The sequence below is a fragment of the Camelus bactrianus genome, chromosome 31 (assembly GCF_048773025.1).
Source record: "Camelus bactrianus isolate YW-2024 breed Bactrian camel chromosome 31, ASM4877302v1, whole genome shotgun sequence".
Lineage (NCBI taxonomy): Eukaryota > Metazoa > Chordata > Mammalia > Artiodactyla > Camelidae > Camelus > Camelus bactrianus.
Genome location: NC_133569.1, coordinates 14,416,461 through 14,438,848, shown reverse-complemented (window position 1 = coordinate 14,438,848; position 22,388 = coordinate 14,416,461). Strand labels below are relative to the sequence as shown.

The 22,388-nt window shown below is 36.7% G+C and overlaps 1 protein-coding gene across 2 annotated transcripts in view; it reads left to right on the top strand.

The window, feature by feature from the left end:
- The window catches only part of GLRA3 (glycine receptor alpha 3), a 138,721-nt gene that overhangs the window by 49,435 nt on the left and 66,898 nt on the right, over positions 1-22,388 (top strand). For both annotated transcript variants that reach the window (XM_010973189.3, XM_010973190.3), the window contains exon 3: positions 855-922. In XM_010973189.3, coding sequence (XP_010971491.1) covers positions 855-922 — 68 coding nt within the window. The remainder of the gene's footprint in view (positions 1-854; positions 923-22,388) is intronic.

The following is a 22,388-nucleotide window of genomic DNA, read 5'->3' as shown; positions in this document are numbered from 1 at the left end:
ATTTCAGAAGAAGATCTGGGGAATGAGATGCCCACAGGCAGCTTTGAAAAGTTACATACTGTTGTAGATCTAGACGCTACACGTATATGTAGGGCTGTGTCCTACCCAGGAAAGTCCTAGAAGGGCCCCAGCCTCTCACCTCTGACTGAACTCAAACTCCATGCAAGGAGGAAGTGGAGGCAAGGCATGACCATTAAAGGCGTGCTCTTCCCCCCAAACTTGAAGTCACATGGCAAAGGGGGAAGGCTTATTGGTTCAAGGCATGTAGGAAATCTCTGATCAATCATTAGATGACCACCAAACTCACCGAGCCAACACCCCAGTGGCTGGGCACTCTAGGGAAATACACTCCACAAGTATTATTAGTTCATGCAAGTCACTAAGCAACAAACAACAGCAATAAGAAACACTGTGGGTTGGAAGTGGGAGATCTGGTTTAGAGAGCTGCCACATAATATTATCCAAAGTATCCAATTTTCAACAAAGATTTGTGCAGCATGCAGAGAAACAGGAAAATATGGTCCATACATGGGGGAGGGAGGAATCAAATCTCCCTGAAGGGCTCAGATGTTGGCTTTGCTAAACCAGACGTCTATGGAGCCATTGAGAGATTACTAGATCGAGGAAACTGAGGCTGAAAGAGATTGACTTATACGCTGGGCAGCATCAGTGCTCAATCCAGGATCTGCAATCCAGATTTCTTCAGACAGTGGTTGACTTCAATGTTAAGCACCTATGTGTATGCCTATAAAAAGTTTTTCTTTCTTTTAAAGTACAAACTAGAAAAGTGGAATTATTTGAAAATGTATTAAATGAATATCTAAACAGCCCTTCTGTTTTAATCTCTTTTTCAGGCCCTCCAGTTAATGTCACGTGCAACATATTCATAAACAGCTTTGGTTCTATTGCCGAGACAACCATGGTAGGTAGGCATGTTTCCTTTGTAACAAATTTCAGACTGGAGTGACTTATAATCACATTAACAACAATTTTTCTGCTAATGTTATGTAATTTAAAGCCAAAATTCATATAATGAGATTTTAAAGATTAAAATGAATGGTATAATTAGATTACAATCAACTGCAGATAATAATGTGTCATTTAGAGATGGTATGTTAGAGAATAAATGTAAGTGAAAACAAGATTGACTTTTTCCCCTCATTTCAGTGATTAAATGTTAGATCTCAAATTGAAAGTAAATTTTACCATGTGAACTATTTATTTATTTTTTTTCTTTTTAATATATTTTAATTGAAGTATAGTTAGTTTACAATGTTGTGTCAATTTCTGGTACACAACACAATGCTCCCTATGAACTATTTATTTATTTTCAGTGCTCTTTATGACCAGACACAGGAGTAAATAATTTCATGTTTAATTATTTTGTATACTTATAAATATGTGTATAATGTTATTTTAAGTATTTGATTACCTTTCCAAATGAATCAGGTATTTGCTCAAATAGAAATATTTTTCAAATTGTAGTGTATGCTTTAATTTAACTAAACTCACTGAACCAAGACTTCATTACTATGTGATTGAGAACAATTTACATAATCAAGTTATTAAAGCCAAAAAAAATCATTACAAACCAAATTTATTCTATTTTGAATTTTATAACTTTCTCTAAAGATTATGTTGTCTCTTTTCTTTGCCCTGTAGCTTTCACTGTACAGTTTAGCTGAAATGAAATGCAGATATAGACTCATGAACCACTGAGTATCTGTGAAATTGCCTAGCAGGATTTTTTTTAATTAAAACTATGTATTGTGGTTCTTACATTGCCTAGAATTATACTCCATTCCTAAATTTAGCAAGTATAATTTGCATTAATTTTCAAAGTTGATTTTAGCTAAAATAGGATATGAAATACTTAAAGGTTTATTAGCTTCCAACGCCATTATTAAGAGAATTATTCTTACTTTAAATATATCAGTATGACTTGATGGTGAATTTTCTAAGGAAAAATAAATAGGCAGATTATTATGTGTGGGGGTGCTGTGTAGAGGTGTGTGTGTGTGTGTGTGTGTGTGTGTGTGTGTGTGTGTGTGTAAATAGAGGATCTTTCTCAATAGAAAGAGACTTCATTCAGGCACTGCTTTTTTAAAATGCTGTTTTCCTCATACAATATCTAGTCATTTAGTGGCATCTCTGTGGTTCTAGTCAAACTCAATATAATTACAGTAAAAGCATCAGTGGAGAAGAACTGAGCTCACATATTTTGGCATTATGTAGAACTGTCTACATTGCAGTATGAAAATTAGCACAGATGTGTGTACATGTGTATGAACACAGAGAAAATGCTTATAATTTGTTTGCATAAGCACAGTGTGGTTCTGGTGCAATGATAGTGACCCTGAGTCACTACAATCCTGTTGAGATGTTGACATATTCTGAATTCTGGTTGAATATCTGGTCCTGACTTATATCCTGTATTTGTACATACCCAGTTCAAATAATATTTAAAGATAAAGGAATCTCTACTGGATTTTTTCTACTTAGACTTCCCAAATTATATTTCTAGCCCTGGCAACCTTCCCATTTTAATCACTACTGTACATCATTGTACCATCCTGAAATCCTGGAAATATGTTTATATTTTTTCTTTTGCATGATCGCTTCCATGAAACATTTTCAGTAGCAATAGTCAGAAAGGTTTACAGCCTGCTTGTCTTTGTGGGGTGGAGGCAGGGATTTGGAAAAAAGAGATGTGGCCAGATTTATGCCTCATTAAAACTTGAAAGATTGTCAGGTTCCTGAAGGTCTCTGCTTTTTATGGCATAATTCATCAGTCTACTGCAAAGTGGTTGTAACACACACTTCGTAGGATGACTAGACTAGCTAAGTTTCTCACCTGTGATAATTTTAGACAGACTTCTTCTGCAGAATAATATTTTACAAAAAGCTTGCAGAATATTGCAAGTGATCCTCCCAGTGACCCTCACCCAGTTTTATTTCTCTTCTCTGGTGTAGAAATCCTTTCCATCCCTACACATTCCATCACAGCGTATCTCTTTACAATCATTTTTTAGCATCCATCACTTTCCTCTTCAAAGTTATAAGCTGCATCAGTGAACATTAATCAAATGCCCTAGAGGTAAAGTTTTATAAAATTAACTAAGTCTACCTGGTATCTTTCTTTTCAGTCTTCCAAACTCCTAAGCAGGTGACATTGTTTCTATTTCACATAATCCGATTCAATATTTGTGAAAAATGTTAATGGTATCAGATAGAATAGCTGCAACACTGAGTCCGTCTACACAAGCACAGAGAAAATGAGAACTTACTATATTTTTTATCTTAAGAATCATGAAATACTTTGCTACCACTCAGTTACTTTGATGTATTTAATTCATAGTTTCCACCATCACAGCCCTGCAACCAAACTTTATCCCACTGTTTTGCTTTCCATAATAGTAAGTTAATTCATTTTTATAAAATCATTAATGTATTTTTTAACATTCCCATTGTTTATATGAACATACTTTACTTTTGTTTTTACAGTACAGATAACTGAATTCAACTGGGATAATGTAAGACATTGAGAGAATGGAATTTCAAGTTACCTGTAATCACTAATGAAAATCTTTGCATCTGAGAACTCATATCTAAAATAAAACTAAATAACTCGCAATCCATGTATATTGCTTAACAAAGGTCTTAACCATGTTGAATGTCTTTACTGAACTCCATGAAGCGCCCTCTGCTGGTCTAGTCTCTAACCTATTGGGTGTCCCCCTATTTTAAAATACAGCTTTAGTCTCATTTGATTCATTTGATTCTTGAGAAAATTTCTCTTGTAGATATTTTACCTCATTGGCCTTTTTTTGAAAATTAAATTAATTCAAATCTTTAACATATTTTGCATCTTCTTCTTGCACCAACTATGCTTTTCCTAGTATTTATATGCATTTTTCCAACAGCATAAGCTGGAATTTCTTTTTAAACCCATCCTTTCTCAGTGTTTGTCTAAATAACTTAAGGTAGTGCCAACCATTCTCACTTTGGTACAATTTTATTATTCTTGACATACAGTCATCAAAGTTTTTCTATATATATTTTGGAAATGGTAAATTTCCTTATTTCCTTCACATTTGAGTCATATGTTGTTGTATTTAATGAGATTCTCTAAGGGTTTGTTTAGCCTGCATTATCCCAAGTTCACATTCTTCTTAAGCAGATAATGATTTAAAAACTGTTGGAAACTACAGTTCTTAAAAAGATTAAATTAAAAATAACACTGGTTTACTATTGTTAAGAGTCACTCTCCTTCCTGTTCTGCAACATGGCTTTGATGAGAGAAGTGCATCTATTCTGTCTTTTAAAATTGTGGTGAAAAGAGGAACTCTTGATTGTGTTTATTGTTACAATGAGGCGAAGCTTGGTATCTCCCCCCTGGCTGCATTCCTAAGTTGAGCTTTTAAAAAAAGTCATATATACCTAAAGTCGCAGTTGGAGGGTGTATAAGTAGCGGTATTTCAGAGGGGTTATGTTGGCTTAACCTCCCATCTTCAGCAAACAGATGGCTCTCCACCTCGTCACACATATGTTAGAGAGAGAATTGCTCTGCTGTGATCCTTAAGTCAATATTTACTCACTGAACCATTACTTTTCATCAGTGCCCATAGAATAAATTATTTTTATGACATAAAGACAAAAAAGGAGAGATGTTTTGGTCCAAGGTTTTTTCAGATGCCTGGACACAGGGATGTGCGGTGGGGCTGGTTGACAGTGTCCGTAGGTCTGCTGTGATCTCGCAGAATTGTCAACCCGTGCAGTTGTTCAATTTTCCACACAAATTATAGGTTCACATTTTAGTTGCAGCCATAATCATGCACATGTAGATGCTACTTTGAATCACTGGATCATTAGGTTCTCCAGAGAAATCTAAGCTAATCTGGCATAAAAAATTGATAGTGTTCATTGACATATTCTTAATGGAATCTTTAATCTCCTATGCAGTCATTTTTCTGAGTGTATTTTTTATCAAATTAAGTTATTTCCTATGCAAGAAATGCATAGGTGATGATATAAGTAACACTCATGTACCCATCAACATCTTAAATTAATTTATTTTAACATAATTGTTTATTCAATAATTTATTTATATCAGTATAGGCTCATGGATATTTATTTTATACTTTGGGGCATAATTCAGTGGTAAGTTATACATTTTGTTGCACAAATTGTTCTAGTTTTGGCCATTGGGAGCTCATTCAGTTGGCTCCTGTGTCCCTTGACGTATTCCCATTATTTTGTTTTTTGTGTACTTCCTTGAATTCTGCCTCTGTGAGATGTTCCAGACTCACCTTGTGTATTCCCTGCCTAGAACCAGCAATTTCCCCAAGGAGCCCTGGTTCCTCTTATTAAAGAATGGGCATTAGAGACCCAGATCTGGGCACCAGGTGTGCTCATTGCTACCGAAGTGCCATTGCCTCTAAGCCCTCTCGGCAGACATGAGGTGTGTGTTTGTGTATGTGTGTGTAATGTTATTAATTTAAATTTTATTTTCCAATTGTTTCTATGAATCTACTGACAGATGATACATTTTGGAATATTGCCATATATCCTAAGGACTTGGTAATAAGCTGTTCTAGTAGTTTGCCAGTTTCTTTGCATTTTCTGTGAATATGTTCATGCAAACTGTTAAGACAGTTGTACATCTTCCTTTCCAACGTTTATGCTTTAAATCTGTCTCCCTCTCCCTGTCCTTTTCCTTCTCCTCCTTGTCCTTTCTCTGTTTTCCATCTTATCTTCCTGCACTAGTTCACAACTCCGTACGATGCTAAATAAAATGGATGGAGAATGGCCACCTTTTGTCTTTTCTTCTGTTATCAGTTGGGAAGTAATTATTCCACAGTTAAGGACAGCATTAACTTTAGGTTTCTCCTAAATGATCTTTTTCAAATTGAAGAGATTTTCTTCTGTTACTTGTATGCTGAGTTGTTTTTTTTAAATCATGAAGAGACATTGAATTTTATTCAATGCTGTCTCAGCATTCATTGAAATGATTGACTCTTCATTCTGTTAATATTATGGACTATATACAAATAACTGTGGATTGATTTTCAAATGGCAAATCATCTTGCATTCCTTGGATAAACCCCATTTGATCATAATTGATTATCCTTTTTATACACTGCTGGATTTAATGTTCTAATATTTGATTTAAGATGTTTGATGCTGTGTTTATTTTGAAAATTGAACTATAATTTGCTTTTGCTACAGAGTCAAGAGCAGTGTGTGGTAATAGCATTATGCTAATCTCAAAAAATTAGGAGGTATTCCTTCTTCCACTACTCTCTAAAATAGTTTCTGTAAAAGCAGCATTATTTCTTCCATAAGTATTTGGTAAAACTCACCAATAATGCCTCCTGAACCAGTCATTTCATTTGTTGAAGGGTTTTAATGATGAGTTTCATTCTTTGAGTAAATATAGGAAGATTCAGTTTTTCTATTGTATGCATTTTGCAGAATTTTTGTTTTTCTAGGAATTTGTCCATTTCCTTAACATTTTCAAATTATTGACATAAACTTATTTACAGTACCTCATCCTTTTATCGGAGGGATTTTTGTAATGTCTCTGTTTTCATTTCTCTTATTGGTAATTTGGTTTTAGCTCCTTTTTTATTATTTTACATACGGGTTTTTATTCTGCAAGGAATTTTTGCTGCTTTCTGAATCTATGATTAGTGTTAATCTTCTAAGAATACTACTACTCAATTTTCAGTTTTATTTATTTACTTACTTACGTGGAGGTACTGAGGATCGAACCCAGGACCTTCCGGCCCAGGGCACATGCTCTTCCACTGAGCTGCACCCCAGCTCTGCTCAGTTCTTACGTCTCCGTTTGTTCTTTGTGTGAAGCCGGTCACACTGGATGTTCTGTGGCTCACTCTCTTCACCAGAGTTTCTATCTCTTTATGTCTCTGTGCTTCATATTCCCTTTCTTTAAGAATTGTCATTAATAAATACATTATAGGGAATTCATAAAAGCCCCAAATAAGCTGTATTCCATGTCAGTCCATGTTAGATTCTTTCAGTGAAAATAACTCAATGTCTTACATAAAGGCAATTCATTCACACACTATGGTGAAAGTAAGTTTTTTTTCCCTACTTTATTTGGCTCTGTGAGAAAGGCATTTAACTCCTTGTGCTGATTTATCAAACAGACTTCACTGACATTCTATTATTTTACCCAGTTTACTTTTAAGTTCTATTTATCTTTTCCGTTTTAATATTTTACTTTAATCTGTGGGCATTTATTTAAATTTTTGACAATAGGCTCCGTGGAGCAGCAGTCCAGTCTGACATATTCGTACGTATTCATTACGTCACCAACAACTAGGGTAATTCCTGGCACACAGTAGCTTGTAAGTGCATGGTGTTGAATGAATGAATGAATAAATAAATAAATTTATTGGCTAGCACAGAATATTGTTTCTAAAAAGAGAACTTTGATATTGTGTACTTGACACAAGTGGATAAACTTATTTTTGCTACCTTGCAATGTGTTTTATTTTTGCAGTCTGAGTCCTGGCCACCTTCTTAAATTGGCACTTCAGGTCCTAAAACAGGAGCTAAGCAACTCTAGTGCAAAAGTTAATGTTGGCTAATATTGCCTACATGATGAGCTTGGCTTTTTAAATTCACATATTCCCATGTGATTTTATAATCTTCCCTCAAAAAGAATTTGCTTTTTCAGCTGTATTGATGGAGAGAGAAATTCATTAAGAATGATAAAATTTTTGCGAATAGTTCTCTATGATAAGAAGTTAAGCTGTTATACAGTGCTTATGGTGATTGAAGAATAATGTCTAAAAATAAAAACTATTAAGATGCAAGTATTTCGGGTATCAACTAGGTTTCTCAGTAGTGTTTCTCATGGCGATTGGAAGTAAATGTGTATAATTCAAATAGTCCACTTTTTTTCCTGTTCTGTTTGTAATCTTTCCCCCAAATGAGTCATTGGTTCTTTATCTATTGCCAGCCAGTTCAGTTCTTGTAAAGGTACTTTCACTTTATGAGTGCCATAAAAGCATTTGGTGACTAGTTCCGTCTAATTTATATTTCTAGATTCAATAATGTTAGTGTAGCGTATGATTAGATGGAAGTTATTTCATTTTCAGAATAACCTGAAAGCATCCTGCTATCTTTTTCACTTTATATCTGTTAACATCTTATCCCCACTGTCTTATTTTTCTTACTTTGAGTAATAAGTAAAGCCTAGCCAAATATAACAGTGGAATTGGTCTGAAAGATTTTTAATTTCAAGCATGAGTAACCAGTGACTGGCATCATGAATGTGTTCTGAACTATCATTTATAAACATGAATTAGACACAGGGCATATTGATGGGAAGGGTGCAGAAAGATAAGTATGCATGAAGGTTACGCATCCTGGTGACCCCATCCAAAATATGACTAAATCCCTGCCTGGTGTAGTCAGCCACAAGACCTTCCTTACAATCACAGTGTCTCAAAGAGAGACTGTCTGCAAATCCTGTTCACACAGGTACATTTTCTTATAAAGAATATCACAGAGAACACTGTTGTCTAGTTGTGCTGCAGTGTGGGTGAAATAAACACAATGTTTAAAAGGCCATTTGCAACTCTGTGGGGGAAAAGTGCCAAGGAGAAACTGATGCTAAGAGAACTGTGCGCAGAGAGGGGCGTTGCTGGGCACATCCTTCTTCAACGTCTCCCCTTTATTTGAACATACACCTTTTAGAGCTTCCTTTTACTCTGGTTGAGTAGCTTGGAAGATTAATTGTGTTTGGTTTAGGCATTTGAAGTATTTGGGTTGGAAAAAATGAGGAAGATAGGAGGGGTATATGTAGGATCAAAGACATATGTCACTTAATTTAACTTTCCTCTTTCTGCCTGCTGTAAAGCTGATTCGGAATGAAAGGTGACTATTATCTGCACAGGATCCTCTCTAGAGGAGGACATTTTATATAATTCCCTGTTAGCAGATCATCCAAGTACTTTTGTTGGCCACCTAACAGGACGCAGAAATGACCTGATGCCACAAAAGGTTCATAGCAGCATCCTTCGTGGCATTTATCACCAGACACCCCTTTCTAAGAGAATTTGATTTTCTGAAAGAGGATACTCCAAAATGTCATTTCAACCTCTAAAGAGAAAATGGGCAGCAAGATGGGGAACTGTGTTCCCTGAGATGATTGGCACTAGTCATGATTTATTACTGAGTCATGGATTTAGCATGTAAATTAATGTGAAGTCCTTGGCCATCCATTTAAATTGCAAATAGCTCTTCAGCTGTGATGCTGGATCTCTGGCAGACAAACGAGCTAAGGTTGACACTGGCATCCTCTAGACCAGTTAGATGACACATTTCTGTTGCCCTGATGAAACTAACAGCCCATCTACAAAACAAGCCAACTAACTATGTTTCAGATGGGCTCGAGCTGGCCAGGCTCACAGGACCTGGGGCTGTGTTACAAGTGTCCCATCAAACACAACAGGTCAGGCTGCAGAGTCGGGCAGCTCATGCTACTTGGGGAGCCAATTAGAAGACGGAAAAAAACCATCATCCCTCCACCGTGATGCGTCTATAGCCCCAAAATGAGTTTCGTACTTTGAGATTTGGTTTTTGAAATAGAAGGGAAATCATTTTCTCTCAATCTCATCAAGGAGCCTTGATAACAGACCATTTGTCCTCTGGGAGAGCACAAAGAAACAGGTTTATTAGCACATCTGTATTACTATAATCTGCACCACCTTTGAAAAATTCTTAGTCATTTCTTGGAATATCGCCAACACTACAGAGGCTAGCTGAAGCATAAAATAATCCTGCCACAAAGGTGTATTAAGAGGTTTAATTAACAACAATGAGCTTATAACATATATCAACGTTAAGCAGATAAACTGCAAATATTGACAAATTGCAGTCCCCGGCTGCTGTCATCTGCAAAGCTCATTCGCATTACATGTAGATGACAATGAGTCTTGTTTCTCGTCTTAGGGTAGGGAAGAACTTTGGGAGTGCTTGCTTCTCCCCTAAGTCTTCCAGCCCAGCTGAGACTTCTTTCTACAGGCGTTTGGAATTAGTGAAGAATTCCTCCCTACTTGCTCTTACTGAGCTCTTGTCTCGTTCTCTTTCCACTGGCGTTGCCTCCATCCCTTCCGTGGTGTTAGGCAGTGATGTTGTTTCACTTCCAGACTTCCAGGAGCCTTTGGCCTGGCCCATGACTCCCCCACCTTCCCGAGGGAATAAGAGAGTAGCCAGATCCCTCTCGGAGCTGATGAGATGAAACTCAACCCCTTTCTTTGGTGGAAGTCATTTTGTTTGCTTTGAGTTGTTCTTTCACTGGCTTCCTCTTTCCCAGAGCCACACCAGGTCCTCCTGCGGTTTCTGCTCACCCCATCTCTCAGTGCTCACTGGCCATTCTGACATGCCCTGTGTTACATGCTTGTTACATACACATCCCAAGAAGCGGCTACTAAAAAGGCTAAAAATTCAGATTCCAAATATATTTTTACTCTTTATCATACTTCAACTCACCATAAAGATAATTACTATTCCTCACTCGTGCAGCATAAAATTAAATATGGTTAATCAAAACTTGACAATGGACACGGAAGAAATGAATACACTCTCTATCCCTTTTTCTCTTTAGTTTTTTTCTAAGGCGACGTTTCTCAAACTTTTTTTCCCCACTAAGCCTCCTTTAGGAGACTTTTGAGACATCTTTTCCCCTATTGCCCTCCCCATGAAATTTTAATAATTCAGATACACTGTACATCTGTTTATATACATTGTGCATATCCCTGGATTATACATAAAATGAGTACAGCACAGTTATCTATAATCAAAAAGTACTGAAAATCACCAAAAGTCTATCAGTGGGTGAATTAACACTCTGGTACGTCCATACAATGGAATGTTACTCGGCAACCGAAAGGCACAAACTGATACACACAATTAATTAAGCTAAGTGAAAGAGCAGACTCAGAAGTTTAAATATTGTATGATTTCATTTGTACGATATTCTAGAAAGGCCAAAACTGTAGGGATGAGGACTAGATGGATAAGTATGGATGGAGATGGTTTAACCATAAGGGGCAGCACAAAGGAATATTTGTGGGTGAGGAGTCTGCCCTGAGTCTTGATTATGGTGTTGGTTACACACCTCTATGCATTTGTTAGGATTGTAAATGTATATTTTTCTGAATTAAAAATGAAGTATAACAACATTAACAATATAACAGCTTAAAAAGCAACCATTTTTTGACATCTCATAATTATGTGGTTCAGAAATTTGGACTGAGATTAACTGGGTGACTTTTTACTCCACTGTCATTGACACAAGCCATTCAGTTTTATTCATCTGGAGGATCGGTTTGTCTGAAGTGTTCAAAATGGCTTCAGTAACACCAGGTGTTTTAGTGGGGATGGCTGGAAGTCTAGACTCGGCAAGGACTTTTGACCAGAGCACCCCCAGGTGGCCTCCAGCACGGCTGGGTAGCCTCCTTGCTCCAGTGTTTCAGGAGACCTGGTGAAAGCTGCCAGACTTCCTGGCCATCTTTCATTAGACATAATCTTCTTCCTGGTGACAAATTACTCACATTCTTCCAACACACAAAATACACCCCCCGACAAGCTTCCTTATTCCATTATGGCGTTGTCTTAAATTCTAGGGTCTTGCCATAGAAATCAGGTCCAAGTGTAAATCAGACTCCCAAAGGGCAGATCTTGATGATGCTCCTCTTGATCAAAGGATCTTTAGATTTAAGATGTAAGACCTCTACCCCATACACTGGCATGTCAGCATGCATTCAAAGGTGATGTAAGGACAGAATAACTGTGGTAGACACTCCTCTTCAAAAGTGGGGGTGTCGGGAGCCCACTGCAGTCACTGCTTCCAGCAACTCGGAAGTCTAGGCAAGACCCTCCCTCCAGCTGCATGATGAGGGCCCAGCCATGCTCCCTGCAAGTGATTTCTTTGTGGATCTGACTTCACCACCATAAGGGCTCTGGGTTCTGCCTTCTAAGTCATCTTTACTTTTTTGTAAAAAAAAAAAAAAAAGGGCCATGTTTGCTGCTAAGTTGCCTTTTAGTCTACCTCCTGCCCACAGAACTTTGAGAACCTCCCAAGCTGTTTGTACTTGGAATGGTCCTTGTCCACTTCACGGTGCTTCTGCCAGTTGAATTCTCTGACCATTTTTATGGCTTTCCTCTGCATCTCCACCTTGGACTGGGAGTCAGAATTCTGTGGGATAATGCTGTTAAGATTCTTAGAAACCTTTTAATTGCATTGAGAAAATTCATGAGGCAACTTCTCAATCTTCGGAAGGATAAAACAGGGTTTCACAGCTACATCCTTAGAAGATTTTTCCCCGGAACCCATAGAGAAGTGAAGTGACATTTTTAAGATTTTGCCCAGAAACCTCCTTAGCCAAATACAACAGTTCATTAGTCGCATTTTCTGTTTCCCACATGACTGAGATGACAGTGTTGCCAGACATTCTGCCACTACGAAACAAGGGTGGTTTTTTTTTTTTTTCATCCTCTAATAGCAATTTCCTCCTTATCCTTTCCACCAACACAGCAGTGTCCAAAGCCCTTCCAGCTTCTGCCTGCTGCCTGGTTCCAAAGTGAATTAATTGCACACTTGTTAAGGTTTTTCTCACTCTAGTACATGTTTCCGGTCACCTAACTCCAGTCCAGTTATGGCTCCATCCCGAACTACCCCCAAACTTGGTGGCTTATAAAAACAAACCTTTTGTTACATTTCACAGTTTTGTAGGTCAGAGTTTTGGGCAGGTCTTCCGGGACTTTTTCACATAATTCCACGGAAGTTACTCAATGGGATGCAGCTGGTGGATGGACATTGGGCACGTAGGAGAAAATAATCAACCACCATAAAAGAGACTCTGCCGTTGAGATGGTAGCACCTGCAGGACCAGCGTATTCAGTGCCAGGCAATGAGGGATCAGGGCCTGAATGAAAATTGGGGCGATCTCAGTTTTCGCTCTTGTGCTGTAAAATGGCTTTGGGGAAGACACTTAATTTATTCCACACATTCTCATCACTTAAAATAATTTTCCTGTCATGAAAGTATTCAAGTATCAATATCAAGCTGATTTCACAGAGAAAATAACATGTCAGTAGATTCAGAAATGGGCCAGGACAAAATTATAAGGTGGAAAATGGAAAAATCATATTTAAATATTTCTAAAAGTTTTAGCATCCCAATTGTGCTGAACCCACTCTAGAACTTGCATCTAATCAAGAAAGTATGTCTTCAAGTTTACAAATTCTAACAGAAGAGCATACCCACAGGCTGCCAATTATTTTATAAAAAGTGAAAACACGTGGAAATTTGTCAGCTTATATTTTGCCTCTGATGATACCCCATGCCCTAATGCATACTCCCAAATGTCTGTAAATACAGAAATATTAAAATGTGTAGTGTTTTCTACTCAAGAAACAAAATACTTAATGATTGATCACCTTTTCCTTTTAAGTCTGATTTTGGTGGGTTGTATGTATACTATTGTTATAAGAGTACATTGTGGATTTTTTAAGTGGTTGTTTCATTTGATGCAGAAGAAGCAAACCTTTCGTCTGTTTCTCTCAAGAGCCATCCTAAATGAGGCTGCAGTCATCAATAATCGTTTCTAAAAGCAGTTAATTCCTCTTACAGCTTTAAAGTGCAATGAATAGCCTTCACACAGCTTCTTGGCCAATCTCCAAATCAACAAACAGCTAGTTAAGAATTATCTGAAGTGCTCAGAAGCAAAACATCATTCCACATATAATTTAATTTCATCCTGAACATATAATATTTAGCTCACTAAAACTTTTCCAAAGTGGAACTTTTTTCTTTTACTATTCAACTGCTACCATGTCGTAGTAAATAATATATAATATAAGCCCTCATGAATCAAAAGATTTCCAAAGGTCATAAGAAGTTTTTCAGAAAAACCACTGAAAACTGAAATATTGATTAAAATAAAAAAGTTATATTTTAAACCTCTATGTTAAGAACAATATTTACTGGAATAATTTGTATGCATGACCAATTAGACTGCCCTCTGGATATATGCCCAGGAGTGGGATTGCTGGATCATATGGTAAGTCTTTTTTTAGTTTTTTGAGGCATCTCCATACTGTTTTCCATAATGGCTGCACCAAACTGCATTCCCACCAACAGTGTAAGAGAGCTCCCTTTTCTCCACACCTTCTCCAGCATTTATTGTTTGTCGACTTTTTAATGATGGCCATTTTGATTGGTGTGAAGTTCTATGTGTTTTAAAATACACTTTAAAAACACATATATAACAAACCTTGGCAATGTTATGCTAAGTGTATTAAGTCAGACAGAAAACCATATATTGTATAACTCCATTAATATGAAATATTCAGGCAGATATACAGAGATAGAAATCAGATTAGTGGTTGCCAGGGGCTAGAGGGGAGGGGGATTTGAGAAGTGACTAATAATGGGCACAGGGTTTCCTCCTGAGGTGATGAAAATGATGCAGAACTAGGCAGGGTGATGGTTACACTATGTTGTGAATGTACTAACTGTTACTGATGGTAAATGTTACATGTATTTGACCACAATTTAAATTAAAGAAAAAAAACGCATAAAATATAATCCAGTTTACGTCAGACGTTTATGGGAACACTAGTTCGAAGAGCTTCAAAATTCTTACTTTCTGGTGCAATTATCCATCCTTTCAAGTGTGAAATGTCTCTCAGCTATCCTCAGAAAAGTTTTCTTCCTTTTAGTGGGTCCTTAGAACTTCTTGCTTGATTTGAGGAGCTCTTATAATGTTGATTGACATTAGGATGTTTTGAGGACCAAACAATGGTTCATTTTCCAAAAGACTTGGATCTTTTCTGATCCAAATCATATATTCCAGTAGTGGAACAATTATTTAATGGAAATCCAAAAAATGAATACTAAGCAGATCACTGCCTACATGTCATTAAATATACAAATTGAAAATTAGTAAGTGCTGTGATTCATTTTAATATGCAAATTGTGTGATTAACATTAAGTAGAAATAAAGTGAACAAGTGAGCACATTCTATGTAGGGTATAAATTTTAGATATAAATCTGGGGTCAGGAATGGAAGTGGTAGGGACAGAATTTCCATGTCTATGTTGCTTCAGCCAGGGACACATATAAACTTCCTCTTCCTACCTGGTATAATATCGGATGGAGCAAACAGAAGTTCAGGAACTGATCTGGGCAGAAATATGAGGCAGGACATGATGCCATTTTCCCTCAATCTGTAGGTTTGTTGGCACAACTTGCTGTGAAGGAGACAAAACATTCCACCTGCTGTCCAGCCCAGTCTGTGAGAAGGCTGAGCACTGGGCATACAATTTGCAGACACAGGGGGACTGAGTAGGAATGCAAGAAGTGAGCACTGGAGGCAGACGAGCATCACTAGATACGTGGAACCTACAAGCTCGATGAGCGCATTAAGGCAGAGAATCATTTGGTACCCTCCAACCAAAGAGCAACACCAATGACTGCTTTTTATTGCTAGGAGTACCGGCTCTGTGCGGGTCTTTATCTCTAAAGCCAGGCATCCTCAAACTGGAGGAGCCATACTTATTGAAAGAAATCTCTATCAGCTTCTTGAAGAATGTTCTCGTGGCCCAAGCTTACCTGCCCAGAACTTCTACCCGTGGAGTGTGAGCACTGGGCAGTGTTCTAAATGAATATAGCCTTTTACTGCCTCTGCTGTGGTTTAATTTTCAATCTTGCTATCCTCTGAATGTTTTGTCCTCTCCCCCGGCCCCAGCCAAATTCATATGTTGAAATCCTAACCATCCCCCAAGGTGAGGGTATTAGTGGGTTGGATCTTTGGGTGGAACCCTCATGAATGGGATTAATGCCCGTATAAAGAGATCCCCAGAGAGCTGGCACCCTAATCTCAGACTTCCAAACTCCAGAACTGTGATAAATAAATTTTTGTTTTTTACAAGCCACCTGGTCTACGGCATTTTGCTATAGTAGCCTGAGCAGACTTAAGACACATCTCACGTCTGAAACAGAGGTCTCTGAATGAAGTGTAGAGTGTTACTTCATTGACTCAACACACTTACGCTCTGACCAACCCTGATAAATCATACGAATTTAAGCAACTGTTTCCTTTAAATACTATTATTATAAGAAAGAGCCTCTTAAATTCTGAAAAACAGGGATCGATTTTGTGTTTCATTTTCTATTTATCTTTGAGAATCTACTTCAATTCTTTGGAATTCTTTATATGCTTCCCGATTTGGTACATAATTAGGTTTCTTTAAAAACAATTGTAATTTTAAAATAATTCTGCCATTTCCTGGAGAATCATTAAACATACGCATAATGAAGAAGTCAAGGGGAGATTTGAAATAACCTTTCCGAGTCTCTGAATAGTTCTTAGAAAACTGCTTTCTTCCCTGTTGGTTTAGTAAGTCAGAACTGGAATGCACTTTCCCAGTGGGCCATTATTTCCGAGTCAGTGGTCCCAGAGGACCACCCTCCTTGTGGTGGGGTCCATAGAGCAGGTGGTAGGAGCCACATGGGGGATGCCACGGGGTTGACATTAGGAGCAATTGTTCTGCTGTTCACTATTAGTGCTCTGCATTTTGTGAGGCTTGGGGACCTCGTGTTGTACCGTACTTCAGAATTAGAAAATGGTACAAAACTAAACCAGTGAGAGCTTCGTTAGGAAGTTTGCACTTTATCCTTGTTTCTTGGAAAATAGGAGAGTTATTTTCTGATCATTTTGAAATTAGCCAGGATCTCTGATTAGGACTCCTAAAAACAGGAAAGATTCTGAGTTATTTTCTTCCCATTTGGCTGTGAATCCAGTGATTTTTTTTTTTTTTTTTGCCTTAAATGTTCTACCCTCTTGAGTGACTAGCAAAAAAAAAAAAAAATCTGTTGTTCTAGAACTTTCTTCAAAAAATGAGAATGAGAATATATGCAAATCAATGAAAAATATGTATCATTTCTTATTGCTGCTGTAAAAAATTGCCACAAACTTAGTGGCTTAAAACAACAAAAATGTATCATCTTACAGTCCTGGAGGTCAGAAATCCAGCTGAAAAAATTTCACTAACAACTCCTTCCTTCATCTGGCACTGCAACTATTTCCACTTTTGCATATTATCATTTATGTCTGATCTGCATAGTTATATTTTATTTAATTAAAAGTATAAAACATAGCCTATTATTTGATATAATGCTTTTTAATTGTCACTTCCCATGACCACTGGCTTTCTCTATTATAATTTATCCTTCTGGGATCCCAGTGTGATGTAGATTACTGTAGGCTTCCCCATTTTATCCTAAAAGACTCTTAACATTAAAAGAAATTTACCTTTTTCCTTTTCTCCCACTATTTAAATTTGGGATATTTCTTTAGCTCTGTATTCTACTCAAATTCTCTTTTCAGCTGTTTTTTAATTTACATGATTTAACACATCCATTAAATCTTTAATTTCAATAATTGTATTTTTATTTAATTTATTATTCTATTATTTTTCAGTTATGTCTGGTATTACAGCTTCCTATTATTGACTTTATATTTTATTTCTTTAAATACATTTTACATGTTTATTTTCTATTCTTGATCTGCTATTTCCATTGGATCCATGTCTGCTCATGTCTGCTTTCTTTTGTTTTTGATAAAATATTGTTGTAATTATGAGTTCATATTTGAATGAACTTAATCTGTGATAATCTCAAGGATCTAATTAATTAATCCTCAGTCACAGGTTCAGTTTTTCCACCTTGCAATGGCCCAAGGCTCAGTCTCCCAATACAGGCATTTTTATTTGTCACTTTGGACTTAGCTCACTCTTATTTTTGTTACTATTTTTGTCTTTAAAGAATCCTTTTATTTTCTTGTAAGACAGCAATGCTTTAGAAAAGTATATATAAATTAACATTATCCAGAAAGTAATTTTCTGTGGAAGGATATATATGTGTGTGTATGTATATATCACATGAAATCTTGAAGACTTGTTTTCTCACACTGTTTTATTTTTCAGAAGACTAACGCCAGGTGAAAATCAGCAGAGCTCTTACCTACATAGTCTGTTCCTTCCACATGCCCTGCTTTTATTCATCTTGTGTTCCATCCCTTTCCTTGTCTAGACCCTTTGCCTCCAGGTGGCAGACAAAATGCATAATTTAATTGTATAACCCTCAGAACATTGCCTGCTACACAGAAGGTGCGCAATAAATGCCAAATGAAATAAATAATAAATTATAACATTAAAATTCAGCCAAATTCCTATACTGATCATACAAAAATATAGTGTTTCCTGGATTTTCTGCCCAATATTTTACAGGACATGTTTTATTATGCCCCTACTGTTTGCCCAGCTAAATCTTTTTCATTTTGAAGACCAAGCCCAATTAGATTTTCCTCTGGAAATCTTCCCTAAGCCTCCCACCTTGGTCCCTATTAGCTCCCCCTTCCTTGTGTTTCCGTAGCTTGCTGTGCACGCCTCCAACAGAGCACTTATAATGTAAAAATGTAATCATCTGTTTACAGTCTCTCTTCTACAACATAATGAACAGCTTGACAGCAGAGATTATCCTTCAGAATTGTATCATAAGCACTAAACTAAATGCCAGGTTGGCAATATATGATAAATAAACATTTGTTGAATGACATACTGGGGTAAATTTTATAATAAGTGAAAACTCATATGACTCTCAAAAATTTTTTCAGTAATTTAATAAGGTTAAGTACCACCTCTTGACAACAGCATCAAGAACATCACCAACGATTTCAAAAATGGGGCTAGAAACTGAATTCTCTAACCTGGAAAAGAATATCCTTTGCCAAAGATGAATGAGTATACTGAATGTTGAATTTGTAAAACCATTCTCATTAAATCAAATTATAAATAAGAAAGGCAGTGACAATTACCACTACAAACCCCATTTTAGATGAAAAATGTTATAATCAATTGGAAAACATTCAAGTGTTCAGAAAAAAATGTGCTATATGGTGTTTATTTTGGTGCTATTTTGTGATGACTATTTTTACCATAATATTTTCAAAAAAATATTTAGAAATATTATCTGCTTTTAGAAACATTTTTTAGAGATATCTGCTGATATGTCTGGCATATTCTTTTTTAGAAATACTTTATACTCCTACATTTTGCTCAGATTTATTGAGACATAAAGCAAAAATGTATTTGCTGATTGAAAATAAATGCCCACATTTAAGTTTTTCACAAATAGCATAATCCCATATGCACTAGACCCTAATCAATCATGTGAAAAATTGCTTGTATAAGAAAAGTGCATCACATAGCCATCGGAATGATGATCAAGAATACCAGGAAATGCATAAAATACATTCAGTGAAAATAAAAGATGGCAAAACGCCAAGTACGACATAATTTCAACTATGTGAAACTGTATGGGAAAAAGAAAAGAAAGAAAACAAAGGCATCAAGATATCAACAGTGGTAGGACTGCAGCTATGTCTTCCTGGCTCTGTAACAGTAGAATTTAAAAGCACCTGAGGCGGGGCGGGCGGGCCAGTGCGCATGTGTGTGAGTGAGGGCGGGGGACAGGGAGACAGAGATGCAGAAACAGAGGGAAACAGGGGAGGAAGGGGAGGAAAGGGCAGAAACGAGGGAATGGGACGGCAAGGAGAAGGCAAGGAGAAAAAGGGGTAGGCTGCTGGGTTAGAAGTTGCCTAAAAATACCAGGGAGTTTAAAAATTAACTGGATTAAGGGGGAGGGTGTAGCTCAAGTGGTAGAGCACGTGCTTAGCATGCTCAAGGTCCTGGGTTCAATCCCCAGCACCTTCTCCAAAAATAAATAACCCTAATCCCCCCTGAAAAAAACCTAATAAAAATTAGCTGGATTATGGACTATAGGAAAGAGAAACTCTTAACTTTGTTAATATTAGATGATTATTACTTCTCTGCTTTTTTTCTAATTGTTAATTTCCATCAGTTTCTAGCAATCTCCATATACTTTACTAGACAGCAAAAGATGAAAGTAATATTCTGTATGTCATTTTAGCTGATACACTGGGTTGTGCTTTCTACTAACTTTGGTCTCCCAACAGGGTACCTGTCATGGGCAGATGACACCGTGGCAACTATTAGATTTAATCTGAGAGCATTTAGACTTGGTGCTTGAAATTTCCTATCAGGGGACATGCTGATCAGTGAACCCCCCAATTCCTTACCCAAGCAAACAAACATAAACCACATAAACCCAGAAGCTCTGTATTAGTTCGTCAAATGTTTGGTTTGCGTACAAGGCAACCATAAGTGGCAGTATATCATGTAGTCAGTATATCGTTAAACCCTGAAACCGGAACCCCTGGGTCTGGATAACAGCTCTGCCAAGTATCAGCTGTGTAATCCCGATGAAGTTCCTGAGGGTATCTTTGTCCCATAGTTACATCCGTGAAGCTAAGCAAATAATAACACCTACCCATAGATTTGCTATGAGGGTAGGAGGAGTAAACTAGAAGCCCCTAGGGTAACATCTAACACAAAGTGAAATGTTAACAGCTGCGTTTACTATGATGGGAGAGGACTTTACACACTCAAACAGACAAATTTAATACATGTGTATGTGTGTGTATTTATAAAGAGGGAGGAGGAGCAACTGAATAAAGACAGAAAACATAAAAGTATAGAAATGTTGAAACACAAAAGTTAACAAGTTTATCATGATAGTTCTGCAAACCTTCAAAGACACTATTCGCCAGATGTCAACATCGCAGTTATCTGTCCCAGGTTCTTCTCTGGCAGATTCAAATATCCCAAGTTCAAATCGAAATGCCCCTGGGACTTCAAAACTAATTTAGAAACAGAAAGTACAAGCAAATTTCTATTTAATATGGCTTCTAATTTTGAGGGTCTAAAAACTTAACATTTAATGAGTGTGGTTCTGAACACTTTATGTGAATCGGCCCGCTGCTCACAAAAAACCTATCAGAGGAAATGCTATTATAATATCCCAATTTCACAGTTGAAAGAACAAGGCACAGGGAGATTAGAAAGCTATTTATTGAGAGAGCTGCTATTTGATCCCAAGAAGACATACTTCTGAGCCTCGTATATTAATCTTTAAAATATTTGCCTAATAGAATTATTATTTATTTGTACCTCATAATGTAAGAATTTCAAATACTGGATCAGAAAATGTAGTGTGGGTCTGTTATTTACTATGTGACGTACAGATGGAACTTAAACCACATTTTAATGGATACTTATTTTCAGAACCAAACGTGATACATCATTTTACTTGGTCACCAAGTGTTTTCCTGCACAATTAATTTAAAGTAATTAGAATAGTGTGCTACACTCTATTTTAATAATTATAATACATTTTGACTTCTAAAATGTCAAAATTAGAATTTCTATATTATGAAATAATATTTCTATCACTGTTGGACAATATTAATAACGTGCTGGTATGACATTGAAAAATAGCTTAATTATGCAACACACAAAAATGATGAAAACATAAAATTAACTTCTGAAGGGTTTGCAAAAATGTATATTTACAGCAAAAAGAAGTTTGTAGGGAAAAGGAATCATTAATGTCTGTCCTAAAATATTATGATTCTGTAAATATAAATGTCAATTCAGCGACCTTTATAAGACTTATGAATGAATCCAATGTATGTGCAGATTTTAGAAATGTTAGATACAAAATATTGATTTCATTCTCATGATATATCATCTTATACTTACTACTGTCTTTTTTTAAATTCACATATAACCTTTCTACATTTTCACCCTTACAGAAGCACAGCCCAGGTGAACAGGGGAAATTCCACTAATGAAACACTTAGTCTTTGTTTCAAGTGTAGTCAAAGAATGATTGAATTTCTAAACTGGGTTTAGTAAGTCTACTTAAATTTTTTTTGCATATGCTGCATACACATTCATTGGACTCTGTTTTACAAAGCTTGTTCTTTCTTCGGTCCACAGCCTTATTCTAAGCAAGTTATTTCAAACTGAGTTACAAGGACTCCTTCTAGGGTGTGCTATTTCACTGCGCCATTTTATTTACTCTTTCCTTTCTTTTCTTTTCCATTACGGTTTATTACAGAATATCGGATATATTTCCCTGTGCTAAAGGAGCTTGGTGTTTTTTTTACCCTTCTCTTTGGACATTTTCACACATGATCAGGATTCAAAAATAATTAACATCGTCAGTTGCTGAGCATAAATGGGATACCTTGGCTTTGAGGAATTAGGCCTAAAAATTTACTTTGAAAATGCTGAATGTGGTTGTTTGATAGAGAAACATCTCAGTGTGCAGATCAAATCCCAAACTGGGAGGGCTGTTAAAACTGACGTTTCTGGGTTTTCAGGAAATAGTCATTTTTTCAGTTTTTCTTTGGACCCT